Below are 17943 nucleotides of genomic sequence, written 5' to 3' on the forward strand. Positions count from 1 at the left end.
GCCTCACTCGTGCCCTAATTTTTAATGAGCAGTCCTCTGTTGTGACGTGACATTTTCTGTCATTCTCTAGTTGTTCTGAGGCTCTGTTTGAGTCAGCCTGCGTTCCCGTATCTGCCTTCAGCTCTGTATCTTCATCTCTTTGGTTCCCACCCCCACACTCTCCTTGGTCTTCTTTAACAGGCAGACATTTTGAAAGAACATCTGGAGGAGCACTTTCTTTTCTTTTTTGTATATTGCATTTCTGTTTTTTCCATCATGTGTTCCTGCTACATTAAAATTTCAGGTGAGCAAATGTTGTTTGTGTAAGCACAATATAAATACATGCACTCGTTGTAATGTAGCTGCAGCTCACTGCGGATTTGAACCTTGTATCCTCTGAGACATGTGAGGATTCAGATGGTAACGTCTGCATTATTTGACAAACCGCCCGTGTACACAAGAGTCTCTCAAGATTCCACTCCACACAAACACTGTGCCCCCTGGTATTTCTCTGGATTGCACTTAATCCATTTTTATGTCCATATTATCCCAGCTTGGAATTATTTCTCAACTTTCTCACAGTTGTTGCTCAATACATTGGATGAAAGACATTTCATCTATAACAGCATAAACTACTAATAAAGAACTAAACTCTGCTGTTAATTGTGTGGCACAAATCTCATGTCATTGAGGTTAACTGCCCAGTATACACACTGCAGACCGACCTGACTTCACATTATCAATAACTTTAAAGGGATGGTTCACCCAAAACTGAAAGATCACTCATTATCTACTCAACACTATGCCAATGGAGGGGTGAAGTGTTTGAATCCACAAAACACTTTTGGACTTTCATGGGTAAACAAGCGTTGCAGCCAAATCCAATCCAATTGAAGAAAATGGTGACCACTTCTTTAAAATGTAATAATACAGGAAAAATTCAGAAAATGCCTCCATACTGGTCCTTTGGTGCCATACAAGTGTCCGGCAGCACAGAGATTTCAATCTGACTCGAAGCGGCATTATTTACATTGAGTTTTTAGCGTCAATGTCCTCAGATATCCTCCTAGTTACTGCTGCAACTCTCATGAATATCGGGATAGTTGCAGTTCTACACTTGCTTGTATGTCCCTATGTTTGGGTATGACCCTGAAGGAAAAAAAAAACAGCTGGTGTGTCGGAACTTCATTGTCATGGTAAGAGTAATAAATACAGAGTTAAGGTCGCAGAGTGGTCACAGATTGGCTAGTTTGGCACAAACACTAGTTAATTCAGAATAGAACGTGGTTTGGGTTGAAATAACTACAAGGAGACAAGGGCTTGTGTTTGTGGTTTGGTCATGGATGAAGGAAACATCACTGACCATCAGTTTTGAACAGGGAAATAACTGTGAGCACCTGCATGAAAGTCAACTCATCCATCATTGTAACATGGACTTTATCACATTATATACTACATCACCTGACTTCCTCTTTTGCTCCATGTATACATTTCATATATAGAGGTCACACAATAAAAAAAACATAAACATAGGTCTCTTAGGAGCTGGTGGAGAAAAAACATGACAAGCAGTTTTTTCTTTTTATCTTTTTCATAGCCTACATTAATTACGAAAATAAGAATTACATAGGAGCTGAACAGTTACAGGTAATGTACAGGAATACTGTTATTATCTATAACTATTAACTCTACCAATGTTGATCACTTTTCAGAGCTGCAGCCTCAATTTTGTTTAAAATGAAAGGCATAGCAAATCCTCTGGAATGCGCCAATGAATGACCTGCATTTTTCTTCAGAACATTTTCACATAATTCCAAATAATGATTATGAATTGATTTAAAAGTTGGGACCCTCCTCTCTACTGTCCCTAGTGTAAACATTTTGTCAGTGCAGCTCAGTGATAAGAGGGAGTTTAAGATTGGATAAATATTTTACTAATTCATCAGTGGGTAAATCAGTCTGTCTTGGGATGCCAGACTCCTATGGAGCAAAAGTCTTTTCACTGCCACTGCCACTGGAGAAATAAAGAAGAACCAGGAAAATTAAAACAATCTTTAAGATTTTGTGGATGTGTCAGTATGTGTGTGTGTGATGGGTTTCAATGGGACACCTTGAGTCTTCCAAGCATTGTGTATCTTCGATGTCACAAGCAAGAGCTTCGATGCAGTATCTTTCACCGTCTGACCGCCACAACAGATCAATACAATGTTTGACCTGCTGGTTAATATTTAATTACTGTGCATTGATTGTGGACTCACGGCATTCCCAGGGTTTGAGCGACCGATTACTGTCGCTCATAAAAGCAAACACGGTCTCGGTTACATAACGTTGGGGCCTTTGCAGTCATTATTCCAGCAGTTGTTGCCACAGGCTCACCTGTATGTACCACTCAATGTCAGGCTTTTCTCATTAGTCTCAATACAATGAGCCTGTAAACAACGTGTCACTGTTTATTCTCTATTATTGTAATAGAAACTCAAACAAGTTGTTAAATGGTGTTTAGTCAGTGATGATGTCTGTCTACATGTTCAAAAGGACAAATAATCTGCAGATGATTATAATTCTTAATGTTTATAATTTTTTTTAATGATTTTAAGGATAAACGGGCAGATTATTTTTCTTTAGGTTCTGACATTAAGCTTTATTATTGGGTGCATGGGTTTAAGAGACAAGAAATGAATACACCGACAAAAGGTAAAGTTTCTATGACTTTGGCGTAACCTAAATTGCCGTCAGTCTGGTCATCGAGACTAGAAAAGCGTTGTATAAATACAGATGCCTTTACCAAAGTAAGCGGGACAGGAAATAGCGTGTACAGGGTTTTAAGAATAAACCGCAGCAGCTAGAATGGCTAGTGAGATAACAACATTGGGTGAGAGGCGGGGTGTATCCTGAAAAGGTCGCCAGCGTATCACAGGGCCAACAAAATGAGACAAACAACCTTCACTCTCACAATAACATCAATGGTACATTTAGAGTCTTCAATGAACGTTATCCCAATCTGGACATTTTTGGACTGTGGGAGAAGCCGGTGCACACGGGGAGAACACAGGGAAAACACACAAACTCCAAACAAAAAGACCCGGGCCGTATTCGAACAGTGAGCCTTCTTGCTAACCTCTGTACCATAGCTGTCCGTAAAGTTGTAAATATACAGCTTGTTATCGAACACTTCACGTTATCCTCTGTCAATGTCCTTACACTACCTCCTGCTTGTATCATGTTGCCATGACGTTATAAAACAAGAACATATGTAAACAATCAATATTTGCTGATCGGGAGATCAATAGTACCCCCTCTCTCTAACCAGCCGGACACTGGAGAGCTCTGAGATTTCACGGGCCAAAGATAAATCAGATAGAACTATTAGTCGGTTCAGTGGTGGGCTGATATTTTCAAGTCCAACTTTACAAGAGAAGTTTATGAGAGTAGTCAGACACTTACTTTCTTTTTCATCCATGTCCACTGGACCATTTCAGATTTATGTGGAGTTTTCAGATGGCTCTTTGATCTCAGGGCTGTCTGTTAAAAACAATGTTCACCTCACTGGTCAGAGCACATCAGCGCCCTGGATGTGTGTCAAGTTCCCTGGCCCACAGCTGTTACCTCTCCATTGAGACCGCCATGGACCATGTGACCAGCAGAGTAAATGATAGAGTGTCATGTATGTCATTTTCACCATATTCAAACAGACTGCACAACAAAAACAGAAAAACACAACCATTATTCAGCTGTTTGAGGCAAATAATTTCCATATGAAGAGCAGGAGAGTTAAAAGAGACAAACTGAACACTTCAAGCACTCAGGGCTGAGATGAAATGGGATGGAAAGCTGCCTTTCATGCTCTGCTATCCAGGCCACTGGCCTTGCAGCCTGTGGTAAAGTGCCAGATACTGTAGTTTATCTGAAAATGCAGAAACCCTGCAGTGCCTCGTGGTTCTCGTCTGGTCCATCCCCACTTTGTCCAAACTGAAGAGGACGGCCCATATGTTTGCATATTGTAGATAATGTTACGGTTAAACATTGACAGATACTCTTTTGTCTATAAGTGAAATTGGTTTGTCTTCTTTTTGATCTACAATGTTTTACATTTTCAGCAGCCTTATCTACTCCCACACTTGAAAACCAGTCATGGAAGTTGACTTAACAATATTTACAATATGGTACTCCTGGTTAAACTAAAAATATAAAAAGTACAATGTTCCCTAAGATATGATATAAATAAAATTATGTCTGTCTTCGTATTTTTTTAAGGTGTGGTACTTTTACTAAAGTTAAGTTATGTATACTTTAACAACTACAAAAACCCCTCATCAGAGAACAGTAGAAAACAGGGAGACAGGGAATAGCTGAGTTTACCAGGCCACAAATCATTAAATTCATCCCTGTCTCTATACTATTAAAACTACTAGTTCTACGTCAAAGAAGTCTGAATGGAGGACCAGTGTGTTTTTAACTTCTGTTGAACAAAATCCAAGCAAATGTAGAAAATGTAAAAAAAAAATTGAATTAAAATTTCAATTTTAGGTGTGTTTTCTCTCATCGATCAACCTTCCTGTAAAGGTAAAGGCTTCTGGGGAGTCACCAGCTGTTTGGACCAATAAACCGGAGACAATACACAGTTCCCTCTGAATGCGTGTCAATTATTTTTGGATATAGATACATGCTGGAGGCTCTTCGGGGGGGATTAAACGCACGGAGATCGCTGTGTAATCCGGTTGGAAACGCGTGCAGGCCGGCGGGTGGGGAGGAGCCTTGAGACCCGGGACATGTGGGGGGGGGGGGGTCGGCAGGGTTTCCCCTCATGGAGCAGCAGCAGGACGCATGCGCTCCTCTCCACCGCCGTGTCTCCATCCACCCACAGCGCAGGAGCGGAGGATGAACTTGTCGCGTTACCTGTTTAAAGGCGCCGCCGGCCGGGAGCGCTCAGCCTAACCTGCTCCCCGGATACGTGGACGCTGACACTTTTGTCTTTCTCTCGGAAAGTTGCAAAAAGAGGGTATTTCACGCGGAGGGAGGATGACGCACAAGTAGAAGATCATTGGGGAAAAGAAGCGGGTAATCTGAGCGGATTACAGGGAGGAATCAGAGCGTGTGTTGTTGGTGAAGATGCGGAAACAAGAGGAGAAGCGACAACAATCTGTATTTTGACCCGTCGGGACACCCAGACGCGCAGGGAGCGCAGCCAGCATGCCTCGGCTCAGGAGCAGGATGAAGACAACCCAGTTCGTTGGAGACACTTGCGCCCAAACACCCTGAAGTTTCCTGGACTGCTGTGCTATGCCTCGGCCGACTTCTGCCACACCATTCCGCGGGACTGACGGGTTTGGCTGGACCTGAGTCGCCATGTCAAAAGTCATTCAGAAGAAGAACCACTGGATTACCAAAGTGCGCGAGTGCGCGGTTGTGCGGGACGCGTGCGGGGAGCTGAGCGTGGAGCTGCGCGGCGGAGCGGAGAATGGAGAGTTCCCGCACATCGGGCCGCTCCGGGAGGATGCGCTGGATTATCAAGAGGGTAAACTGTGCGAGGGTGAGCTGCTGCTGGAGGTGGAGGGGCTGCCGGTGTCTGGATTACCCCTGTATGACATTTTAACTGTGATGAAGTGCTGCCAAGGTCCCGTCCGATTCAGGACTGTGCGTCAAGGTAAGAGACACAGGGAGTGAGAGAGAGTCACCACCATGTGTTTGTGACAGAGAGAGACACACACACACACCCTACAAATGACTTCAGTAAACATTACATTGACTTACATTGATTTATTCGATACTTCATCTAACCTTAACCATATTTACTACTTGTCTAACCCTGCACCTAAACTTAACCTACAATTTAAAATGTATTATCACATCAAAATGGAATAATTTATGTTGTAGACTTGCTTTTTGTCGCAATAATAACATGTCCCCCTAGTGCGACTCTGTAAACATATTTAGGTCCCTTCATCTAGTTATACCTGGACTTCACATACACAGTCCTGTCTCCCTTACATGACTTTAGAGGACATTACTATGACTTCCATAGATTTCCAGAAGACTTGTTTCCACCTTACTCAAGGTTACTACTTTCCTAACCCTAAACGTAACCCTAACTTTGGCCTAAACTTAGAACTTGTCTTTACCTTTTTTATTTATTGATTTGCCTAACAGGGAGTAGCTTTTTGTGCCCATAAGGAAGACAAGTCCCCACAATGTGACTGTGTGAACAGATTCATGTCCCAGTCAACGTGGGTAATATGAGGAGTAATACTTGGACCACATACAAACACACACACACAAACACACACACACACACACACACACACACACACACACACACACACACACACACACACACACATGTGTAAAGTTTTTGCAGCTATCCTTAGACCCCAAAGACATTGTATTGGTTTCCGTTCATTCTGGACAGCCGAAACGGAACCTTAACCATGACCAGTTCACGTCTAACCCAAACCTTAACCTAACATCACTTCAAATCTTACCCCTAACCCTAACCAGGACCTATGATACTAAATTTGTCCTCATTGGGACTATAGGTATTACTGGTCCCTTTGAGGACTACTGGACCTGATTATGGTCCTAATGAGGTGACAAATACAAGTATACACACATGCACATTAAGAGTTTAGAAATCCCACTGGAAGTTGTTTCATAATCACCATGTGGCCTACTGTTATAAGCACACAACAAAATGTTGATTTATATGAAGTAGGGCAGCAGAGCAGTGCTACTGCTGCTGCTGCTCAGATTGTCTCCACAACAGCCTAGAGTTTTCGCAGCTTTGACGTGAAGCTGCTCTGACAGTCCTCCTGCCCTCGTTGCTAAAGACACTGTGGGTCAAACCTGCAGGATCACAGATTAGGCCACTTATTCATCTCTGAGGCTTCATCCATAGCATAGAAAGTCTGCTGTGACATGTAAAGAACTACATTTCATACCTGCTGCAACAATTACTTTTAATTGTTATTTAGATTGATAATTAATTCATTATTTTATACATTTTTCAAGCGTAAGGGCCAAATATTGTTAACTGATAGAATTGGATTTATGCTGTTGTTGAGTCCAAACATTGGGATTGGTATTTTTCTCTTTTTGGACAAAATATTTATAAAGAAAATTCAAATAATCGTAAGTTGTGTCTCTAGGTTTAATACTTTACTGTCTCAGCACAAGATTGAAAGTCATCTATCACCTTACATTAGGGGCGGACAATTGTTAATTTTATGTCCTGGTTAATCTTGAAGACATCCACTGTCACTAAGCAAGTTTATAGAGACCGTGACATTTTATGACATTTACAGTCTACCAGTCTACCATAACAACATGGATCCACTCTACAGTCACTAGCCAACAGTATGATTGGCTGGGCTGATTGGCTCAATTTCATCACATGCTTCATTCATAGAGTCTCTGTCATGCTTGACATATTCTATGGTGGTAGAGGAGCCGGGGTGGAAATAGGACGTGTTGTAGTAGATGGACTCTTCCCAGTCAGATATTTGTCAGAGCATCTGTAAACTCTGTAGACTGTCAGGCAACTCCAGGGAAAACACTGCAAACCTGCTCAACCACCTTGAAAAGTAACAACATAAAAAAGTTGAAATACAATCAACAAAGTACAATAAAAGCAGCAAACAATGGAACAAGGTGACATGACGTGGTCACAGTCTATGTCAGTAAGGATATTGGGATTGGGATGCTATGGACAATGTGGGTTTTAATAGACACTATAAATGCATGATCTGATCTGCCTGTGTGTTTAATTAAATATTCCATAATGGTGCAAATTAAGACCATAGGCTGGTTCCAGCCTGGATATAAACTGGGAAGAAAGATCCCAATTCGGATTGAGGATGGTGATTGTCCCTTTAAAAAGATCATCATATGATATTTTGGAAAGATTGTTCACTATTATTGTATTTGGGTTATCAGCTGCCCAGCTGATAGTCTCCCATCTGCTGTTTAAATGTCGACAATGATTCTTTCAAGGGCTGCAAGTAACATTTATTGTCATTATCAAGAATCTGTTGATAATTTTGGTCTATGAAATCCAAGGGGATTTCCTCAGATGTCTTCTTTTTATCTTTCTAACAGCCCCAAACCTAAAGCTGTTCAATTTAAATAATAAATCCCACTTATTATTCAAGGAGCTATAACCTGAGCATTTTGTGTAATTTTTCACAATCTTTACTTATCAACTGAAAAGATTTATTGCTTGATCACCAGATTGTTTCAGCTCCACTCGCATCTGAAAATGAATGTATTGTTTATTGTAAACCGAGGACAACATTGTGTGAGAGAGTGGAACACCACTCATGGGCAGATGGGGTTGTTTGTGGACATGCTCCCTTCGTGTCGGATGAGCTTGACCCACTGTCCACAGTCTGCTGCATATGCATCTGTCCATGAGACAGGCCAGAGGGAGCGGAACAGGGCCACACATTCAAACCTATTCTCTTTTGATCTCTGAGTATCATGCATGGCTTTGTTGTTTGCTTCTCTGGCCAAATCTGAACGTTCTTTGAGAGACACTTGTCTCACTCTTCTTTCATTCCCTCACTCATACACTGACACAATGTCAGACAAAGCTTCCCTTGCCACTTCTCTGGGGAAATCATTAACAGCCTTATATAACCATGGTTTAGGTCAAGGGTAGCACCATGGCGTTTCTGGTCTACTGTATGTCCGTTAATGGCTGTCAACGCTTGACCTGTGAAGCCGAAGTCTCGACCCCTGGGACAGGAGCTCAGCACTGCTCGCTGCTTTGTTTGCAGAGCAGGCATTTGTTTGACATAATCAGACCGGGCTGGCACCACAGGGAGATTCTTTAATATCCACAAACGGTTTTCTAATTAATCTGAGCTCTAATGGAGGATGGTTTGTACTTTTAAATTCTTCTGCAACTCTCGCGTAGACATTAAGGGCAACATGAGTTGACTTCATTGCTCCGTCATTATATAGCGTCTTGCTTGAGGCAGCACATTTTCCTTGTCTCTAATTAAAGGAGAGGGGTATTCTCTGACATCTGAGTTGCTCACAAAACCTTCATTGTGCCCCACAGTCTGTTGGGCTCCGATGCACAACTGGCCCGGAACAGTGATCCAGGCCGTCCCGGACCAGACGACAGTTTGGAGGGATTGATCGGACCTCTCTCCTTTCCTCTAGAAAGAGCTGTGGGTCTTATTACAGGAGACCACATCGCCTCTGTAGCGCTGTGGAAACCCTATCAGTGTGCGCAGGTAGCGAGGTCACTGCTGCGTTGTACTACAGCGCCCACAGGTGTGTTTCTCCAACTGAGGAATGTAGAAAGAAAAGAACACCTGAATGAAATCTGAGCATTCCTCAGAGACGGTGAAACATTACCCTCCTGTGGTTTTGGCTTTTTATTAAGCTCTTCAAATAACACTTCAAACTGGGATGGAATGAAAGGGATTCAAGAGCTTTTTATTTAATCAGCAAAAATATAATGACTGTGTATGTTTTTCTGTTTAAATCCCATTGGCCTGGTGGAGAATACACATTACTGGGTGGTTCGCTTTATCTAGGGGTTTTTCAAAGTTTTACCCAATAGACAGTCTTCACAGTTTGAAAACCAAAGAACATGTTTACAAAGTGCACATTACAGACAAATATACAGAGTGATTGTGCAATATACTCTCATTTTCTACCTTCCAATAGACAGTGTTTACTTCATATTTCATCACATCAATGATTCGTTGTTTGCAGAGGCCCAGGTGAATCATGAAGGGATCTATGTTTGGCATCATTTGAGGTTAAAGTTCAGAGAGGAAGGACTTTGACGCATCTGTTTAGTGCTTATCTTTTATGAGCAGTTGAATTTAGCCCGTGGATGAACGTATTTGTCATCATTCTCTTGTCATGGCTACATTTGGTGAACACCTGACAACAGTGATGTCCCTGCTAAAGGTTGTGCGTGAGTGTGCACTGATGAGTCAAGAAACAGCTGTGAATTAGTTTTACAAATTCTTCATGCCTCTCCTGTTTTTTAATCTTTGAAGTGAACCACTACCCCCGCCAGCACCCAAAGGCTCTGGAGGTTTATGGTGCCGTGATCACGGGTGGGTTCAGCCGGGGGTCTGTCTGATCTCCAGGACAAATGGCCTGTGGTCGCCTTAGATCTTTGCATTCAGTTGAACTCAGCCAGAGCAAATGCAGGCTGTTGGATGCCTGAAATTCCTGAGACGTAGGGGCCAGGAGTTCACTGGTACACCCTGATCACCCTGATGAAACAGCAAAACCTTTATACCCCAATATCTGTGGTTTTTCACTTACTTTCTCCCAGCTCACTCCTCAGAGAGAGGGTGGGATAGTTATTTGGGAGACCATCTGTTTAGTCATTCAAACCTTCAGGATAGTAAGTATCTGTCCTGGGTAAGTCTCCCTGAGCCCAACTCAGAGTGGACCAACTTCAGGTTCACTAATAATCGACCCCACACTGGGGCGGAGGCAGCAAAGCAAAAAGCAAATCAAAGAGCTTTTATCCTGGAGACAAGATAGAGGAAATGGAGTCATATATTAATCTGTTCATTTAAGGCGGCCACAAATTTGTGCAAGAAAACAAACTGTAGTAATGATGCTGCTATTGGGGACACCTATACGTGACTGCAGGAGTAACGGTTGACACTCGTTAAATGCTTCTTTTCACAGTGTGAATAACGATTTTTCAAGAAAGGCTTGTCATGGCGATTCAATGACGCTTTCATTTGCTGCTCGATTAAAATAAGATATTCCGCTGGATTTAAAAAAACATTTTATGGTTATTTTGCAAGATTTTAAACATAAATTTACGAGTGATACACCCGCAAAATTCACCATGTTTATTAACATTGTCCGTTTGTTAAGCATTTGGGAAACTCATCTACCTCTCTGTTTTTAAGGGTATCCGGAAAAGGAAGGGTTAGGGCCAAGTGGTAGGGCTAAGGGGTGAATTGGGACGGTGCATTAGTGTGTTTACCTACTTTGGTGACCCTGATGACCCTGTCAACACCATGAGTGATGGCTGTTGTCATGATCAATGATGTTGGTTATGTGGATGCATCATCCTAGCTCTAACCAACTGTTGTTTAATGTGTGTGTCGACACTACTTCCGTGGGTCCTCAACAAAACATACAAGAAGTTCGAAGTTGTAAAGACAATCGAAAGGACAGGTGGACAGACAGACATAGGGAGACTCCTCCATATTTTAGTTGGATGTGAGGACTTTGCAGACAATCATCTCTTCTGTGATGTGCTTGTCTCAGAAAGTCTCAAACAATTGCTCAAGTGTAAGGAGTTTGTCAGATTTCTTTAAGTGTGATTAAATTAGTAATTTCCCTGAAAGGTTTGTCTAAGGATTGTGACATGAATCCTGCGACTATTTCTCTTTCTTTTCTGTGTAGGGTCCGCTTTCTCCTTTTCCTCCGGTTCCCAGCATCACTTTATGAGCACTGGGTGTATTTGGGGAAGCAGTAAGGCCTTCTGTATCACAGACAGATACGTGGATGTTATAAAAATTAGTCCAAATAGCTGCTTGTGAATATGGAGGTTCAGACTATTAGTTTGACCTTCATAAAGTTAGTTCCAATTAATGCTATCAATGGCAGCAAACCCGGGAAGAGGCTCTGCTGCCACATACAATATGACATTATATACACATTTAGGTGTGCAACTTTCTGAGGATACATATTGTTCTGAGACTTTCCCCCAGGTGGTGGAACAATGAAGTTGAACTGAAACAAAGGAGACAGGAGTTTATTGTGTGTCAGCTGGGATTGGCTCCAGCTCCCCTCCCCCCTCCCCTCATAACATAAATGGTACAGATAACGGATGGCTGGATGGATTGAATAAAACAAATATGTTGCGGAAAGTTCGGCACAAGTCGGCAATCGTCCTGCAACTCTCTCCGTGCAATTATTTTCATATTTTGCTTCAAACCGTGTGCGTGTGTGTGTGTGCGTTTGTGACTGGAGGCTTGATGTGTTTGTGCATTATTTAATTGGGGCAGAAAACAGGTGTTACCCCAGAGGGAGGCAAGAAGTCTCATATGACCCTTTGTGTCCATAAAAACACGCAAATGTTGTCTTCAGCTGAGTTTCAGCTGAAGCATCCGAGTGCAGTCAGATTGTGTATTTGTCACAGTAATAACCTCAACTTGAAATTAATGCTGCAGCTGATAAAAGAGGATAAATCCATGTTTGTACAGTAGGTTCATTAAGAGAAACTTCTCCACATCATGTGAGTGACATTCTCAGTAACACAGAGAGCCCTCGGGTTTCTGAACTAGTGTGTTGTAGTTTAAATGATTGAAAAACTCACTGTTCCTAATAACAATGTGCATTTCCTGATTATATCCATTATAATTTTGCAATTAAAGTTAAATGTTTCTATTAAGCAGATACAACTTTCCTCAGTTTTCCATCATGTCCCTTTTCCTTTTTTCTTTCCCTCACCTTTTCTGAGCCACCCCTTCTTTCATAAGGTTTTTGTTATCAGTGTTAGGTAAGGCTGTAAAATGGTGGTTGTCATTGAACTCATCACATGTTGAGAAACTGCTTTTGTGACTCAAATAGATAAATTACAATGAGATGGTATAACAATGTAATTGTTGGTATAAATATGATTTCCAATGGGAAACAAACCAAAACTAGAAATGTAAACAGGCAAAGACCTGAAAATGTTAACTGCTCTAATGCATTAACATCAGTTTATGCACAGTATCAGATTTTTAAGTTGTAACAGGGAATTAAATCAAATGTGTGGTACATCTTTAACATTTAAATTGTGTTATGTAAACTCCAGGAAACCTTCATATGGTTATTCCTGTTTTATAAATGATCTGCATATTACTGAATATTTTTATTCTATCGAACAAACAGCTCTCAGGCTTCTTAGCTCAGTGATACCACCAAAACAACAAAAATTACCCTCTTTGATGTATGACAATAATAACACACAGATGTGTTTAGGTATCATATACTGTTTATTACATTATGTGTGTCATCTCTAACTAGCTCTCACATGTTTTGACTAAAATGTCAATTGATCAAAAATAAATTGACATTAAGGTGTGTTTTCATCTGGATGGGCAGAAACCGAGACTTTAGAAATAACAATGCAGACACCTTCCTGATCTCGTCTTATCAGTTACGATGTATCTTGATTTTTCATTTTCCTTTGCCAGAGGAAAACAAACTCTGACTACAAAATAATGAATTATTAGCATCGCCGGCCTTGTTGTGTGATTGATATTATATTCAATTCTTTTGATTATATATGTATATCCGTCCATTCAGCAAAATCGTAACTAAATGGCTTACTTTACTGAGAGGTCAAGATAGCATGCGATAGGTCGAGCTGCCAGTAAGCGCCCTCTACTGGATCACAAAGCAAACTAATTTAGATGGTTTCATTATCTTCTGGACTGTATATTTTGAATTTTAACTTCTATTAGATATAATTACAGTTTGAATATACTATTTCTGCAGCCAGGTGATGGTTTCTTTTAGATCTGTTATGTCATCAATCTTTAAATATTGTCAGCTGTTGTGCAGTTCATTTCTATATTTTATGCTCCAAAGCACAGGAGGTGAGAATCTGCCACAATTTCATGCCCAGTGTACGTGAATGGTCCTCTGGTGTGTGTTTTCTGATTGATTTCCCTTTTCTGCAAGATTATGATGGTTTGAATCAGGTGATCCAGGAAAACAAAAACAGAGAGATACAGCTTTAAGAGCTCATAGGATTCTATCGCTCACTCAGTCTCTCAATGATGTACTTAAACGCATGGGCAGTGACCTACGCTCTCACACATGCTACTACTAAGTCACACACACACACACACACACACACACGATCTATGCAAGAGATTCTCGTATAGTGGAGATAAATTGACCTTTAAGCTGTGCTCCCACTAGATTCACACATCTGGAAGGGATTAGGCACCATTACAGGCCTTGATTTATACACATGAATCATAGTTCTGCTTTTAGTCGGGTTCTGTAGTTTTGTTGTGGTTTTTAGCCTCTGTAATTGCACCTTCCCTCGGATGCAAATAACATACAGTGTGAGAAACGCTCTAATTTTCCCAAAGCTCCTCTTTCATCAAGCGAGTTTTCAGAAAACTGGACAAGAGACTTCAGAAATATTTCTATAAATTAATCATCTGTGCTCAGTTCATAGTTTGTTAAAAAAAATGCTGCTTCTCTTATAGCATTACTGTCATCATATAAACCTTGTTGTTTTGTTTAGCAGAGGGAGGGGAAAGGTTTGCAGATGATCCTTAGAGGATTTCTCCTGCAGCTGATCTCTCTATCCCTCCCCTCCTCCTCGTCTGTCAATCTCCAGAGATTCAGGTTGTTCATAAGCTCTTGAGGCTGACCCAACACTGTTCGGTTTACCAGTGTATAAAACGCTTTATGCACTATCATCGGATATCCTTACACTAATGTTCACACTGCTCTGTAATCTGGACGATCACAAGACCAGTAATCATTTTTAAAAGCAGCAGAAAAGACAAATAATATATGTTTAAAAAGTTAGTTCTTTAGTAATTTAAACCTTCACTTTACCCTGGATGTTCTGCAGTGATGGCTGCACCAGATATGAAGCACTGAAGACTTTCTGTTGGCACAACACCGCTTGTTAATATTTGATGGGTTTCATGGTTAGTGATCTGATGGGGTGCAAGATTAACTTGTACCACATTAGACCTGGAACGTTCCTCTAATGTCTCTTCTACAGGCACTGATGATTTAGATCAATAAATGTAATTTATATGATTTATATTTAGTCAGATTTTCAGTCAGTGTCATTGAAATGTGGAACTAAAGCTTGTGTTCACCTACATATATGAACACCACGTGCAAACTGTCTTTTTATATTTTTTACGAGTGGATTTCATTATATTTCTCCAAAACAACGACCATTGTTTTCTGAGTTTTTCTTCACTTCCTGTGTTCCATGGGCTGGTCGCTGGAGGGTCGGCCGCCCTCTGATGAAGTAGAGCATGTTGGATCATAGTTACATTGATATGAGTTGGCAGGGAAGTAGCACAACAAACATTTATTCAGGCAAAACACCTGGTACCCGTGGTGACTGGAATGCAGAGATGTTTCAGGTGAGGCTGTTGTCAATAAAGATAAAATCCCATTAACAGAGCCCTCTAGTGGTATAATTGTGTATCAATATGATGATGCATACAAGGGACTGAGAAGGGTCTGTTTTGGGTAGTAGCATTCTAATATAAATATAAAAAACTTTGATTTGCATGAATTTATGATAAATATGCAAATTATAATATTTCCGAATTATAGTGTAAAATAATCAAATTAAACAGTGTTCCAATTGACTGTTGTGGTTTTTGGGGTCGATTGATTGTTGAATGAGTTACATTTAGAGATGTTTTTATTCAAAAGTTGAAAGGAAGTGACTCGTTAACTCAATCATGATGTGAATATCATATTTCAGGTGTAAAACTCTGTTTGAGCAACACTGATCATTATTTGAAGCCACACCCAGGGCCTTCATTACCGTAATCCTAAATTAACTTGAAACAGATTGGAACTTTTATGAGCATAAAAACATAAATATGTTTATAGTCGTATTGTTTTAGAAGTATCTGCCTACAGCTGGTTTTGTTGGCACAGACTCTACCAAAAAAGTCCCTGTTCTCAAAGTTACAACTAATCCCAAACACATACACAGAAGCTAGAGTCACAAAACAGACACAACTTTGATCTCTGAGCTTCAGAGCAACCCGACTGCTTATCCCACGATCTTGTTCTTCCCAGAGTCTTTTACCCTGGAAAAGGTGAAAAGGTTCAGTCACACCAGAGGACAGACAACTTCAAACAGGTGGAGAGGAGCCTCCGTAGGTTCAAACAGCTTCATGAGCTCCTGTGTGTTCGTGGGTTTGTCGCAGCATCCACATTATGTCATGCATTCCCAATCGTATATCTGCAACCTGTGGCAGATGGACGTCTAAATCAAAGGAGCTTTGCAGGAACTGGCCTCCTCAGTATCTGATATTCTCATCACTGTCGGGAAGTCTGATGACTGTTCCGGCTGAGGTGGTTTGAGTTGGTCACAGTAGCAAAGAAGAAAGCTGAACCAATGTAGGTGGTGAGTGTTGTACAGGAAGCCTATCTGTTCTGATGTGTATCCTCCTGCAGCTTCCTACAGGTCATAAAAAAACATGACAGGAAAGTTTTAAGACGGAACAACAGCTTTTTTCATTTTTCCTCTCTAAGTTTTACTTTTCTGAAAGTATGTGGATTGGTTTGGTCTTTACTGGTTATGTGCCACATTTTTCTATTCCGTAAACAGTCAAATTGCTTATTTAATAGATATGAACCAGTAAAAAAAGAGTTAAGTTGTTTTTTTCTCTGTGTGTGGAGAAAATGACTTGACTGAATGACTGAAAACGAGTGGGCTCATCTTACAACAGTTTTGAATGATTGATTTCTTGTGAACAAATAATCATGAACCAAATAATTTGATAATACTGCTTTGTGCAAATTCCTGCGGAGCAGCTTGAAAACATCTTTTCTATTAAAAGAAAACAATGTTTCATGAATTATTCCGTCATTGTCAAATTCTGCTTGTGGACAAAAAAAGTCTGTTATTGCAGGTTTGAAAGATAATAAATATAAATGATTAATTAATATATTAAAGCAGTGCAGATCCTCCTATAGAGATTAAATCTTTATCCAATAGTTTGATACATCTGCTCTGTCCGCTACAGAAGTCATGTCTAACTTTCCGGATATAGTGATAGAACAAATCAAACCAGCCTTCTTGCCTCCAAGTATCAAATCACTTGCTGCTTTTCCTCCAGCTGCATGCTGATGTTACATATGGCTGAGTGTATTTAATCAGTAAACCTTCGCTGCCTACATCTGCATCAAAATGAAAAGCAGAGGCAGAGGTGTATTTTTAAAACACTCATCAGGCAGTGAAGGTAAAAGGTAAGCATGTTTCTCTGCTGGGGCTGAGAGCTATAACAGATATTGTATTGTCCAACTCAAACACAGTGAAGATTTGTTCTGTTAGCGTCCGGGACTGTTTGCAAGCTTCCCTCTGTCCGGGGGAGGGAGTGACCTTGGGCTGCAGCTGTTCGTCAGTAGTTGGCAGCATCTGTGCTGTGCTGAGGGGTGAGGTGAGGTGGTGGTGTGTGGGGGGGGGGGGGATGCACAGAGTGGAGACATATTTGGTGCTAAAGGCAGGTCAGGCTGGGTTTGGTAGAGGACTACATTTTAGGTTGGCTGTAACATAATGGAACACTGGATGTCAATTTAGCACTGTGAGAAAAGTTGATGCATGTGTTTTGCAATTGTTCAATGCATGTTGGGGTTAGGGTCACTGGAAACGTGTGATAAGCTGGGATTGGCTCCAAACAAGAGTTATAGAAAATTAATAGAACAGATGGATCGATATCGGAACTAGATAATCATTTGTAGGTTTGTTGGTCCTTGGTGGAGGTATGTGCTCTACTGAGGGCCATTATGTGAATAAATGAACTTGCTTACAGTTATTGAAAGAGACGATCCATAGAGACTACAGAGGAAACACAAACAGCATTTCTGGTGGGCTGTGGGACACCAGCATTAACCTGCTCACATGTGATCTCCTGGTTAGTGTTGTTTTTTGGGTCAAGTTGTTGGTCTAACTGGTGACAGGCCTATGTTTGGTTCTTTAAACTGTAATTTGAGCTTTTGTGTGCTGTTGATTTGCGCTGGTATTTAAAGGGGGTCTTGCTGGAGACGAGCCTATGATGTTTTTTTTTTACTGGTTTGCTTATGCTGCTATTTATTCAGGGGCCTTGACTGGGGGCGACGGATTATCGTGGTGAAACACAACCATAAAGCTTTCTCACTGACACTTCCTGCACGATTTTACCAGGAAACGCTTAAAAAAGGCACAAGGTCTTTACTATGTTTGCCTTAAACTGACTCACATCCTTCCTTCTC

The 17943-nt window shown here is 41.0% G+C and overlaps 1 protein-coding gene across 7 annotated transcripts in view; it reads left to right on the forward strand.

Moving 5' to 3' along the window:
- Positions 1 to 4840: 4840 nt before the first annotated feature.
- Positions 4841 to 17943, forward strand: part of LOC133957246 (membrane-associated guanylate kinase, WW and PDZ domain-containing protein 1-like) — an 87048-nt gene continuing 73945 nt past the window's right edge. For all 7 annotated transcript variants that reach the window (XM_062392725.1, XM_062392727.1, XM_062392726.1 and 4 more), the window contains exon 1: positions 4841 to 5623. In XM_062392725.1, coding sequence (XP_062248709.1) covers positions 5326 to 5623 — 298 coding nt within the window. In that variant the 5' untranslated portion in view covers positions 4841 to 5325. The remainder of the gene's footprint in view (positions 5624 to 17943) is intronic.

Source organism: Platichthys flesus, chromosome 7 (genome assembly GCF_949316205.1).
Source record: "Platichthys flesus chromosome 7, fPlaFle2.1, whole genome shotgun sequence".
Taxonomy (NCBI): domain Eukaryota; kingdom Metazoa; phylum Chordata; class Actinopteri; order Pleuronectiformes; family Pleuronectidae; genus Platichthys; species Platichthys flesus.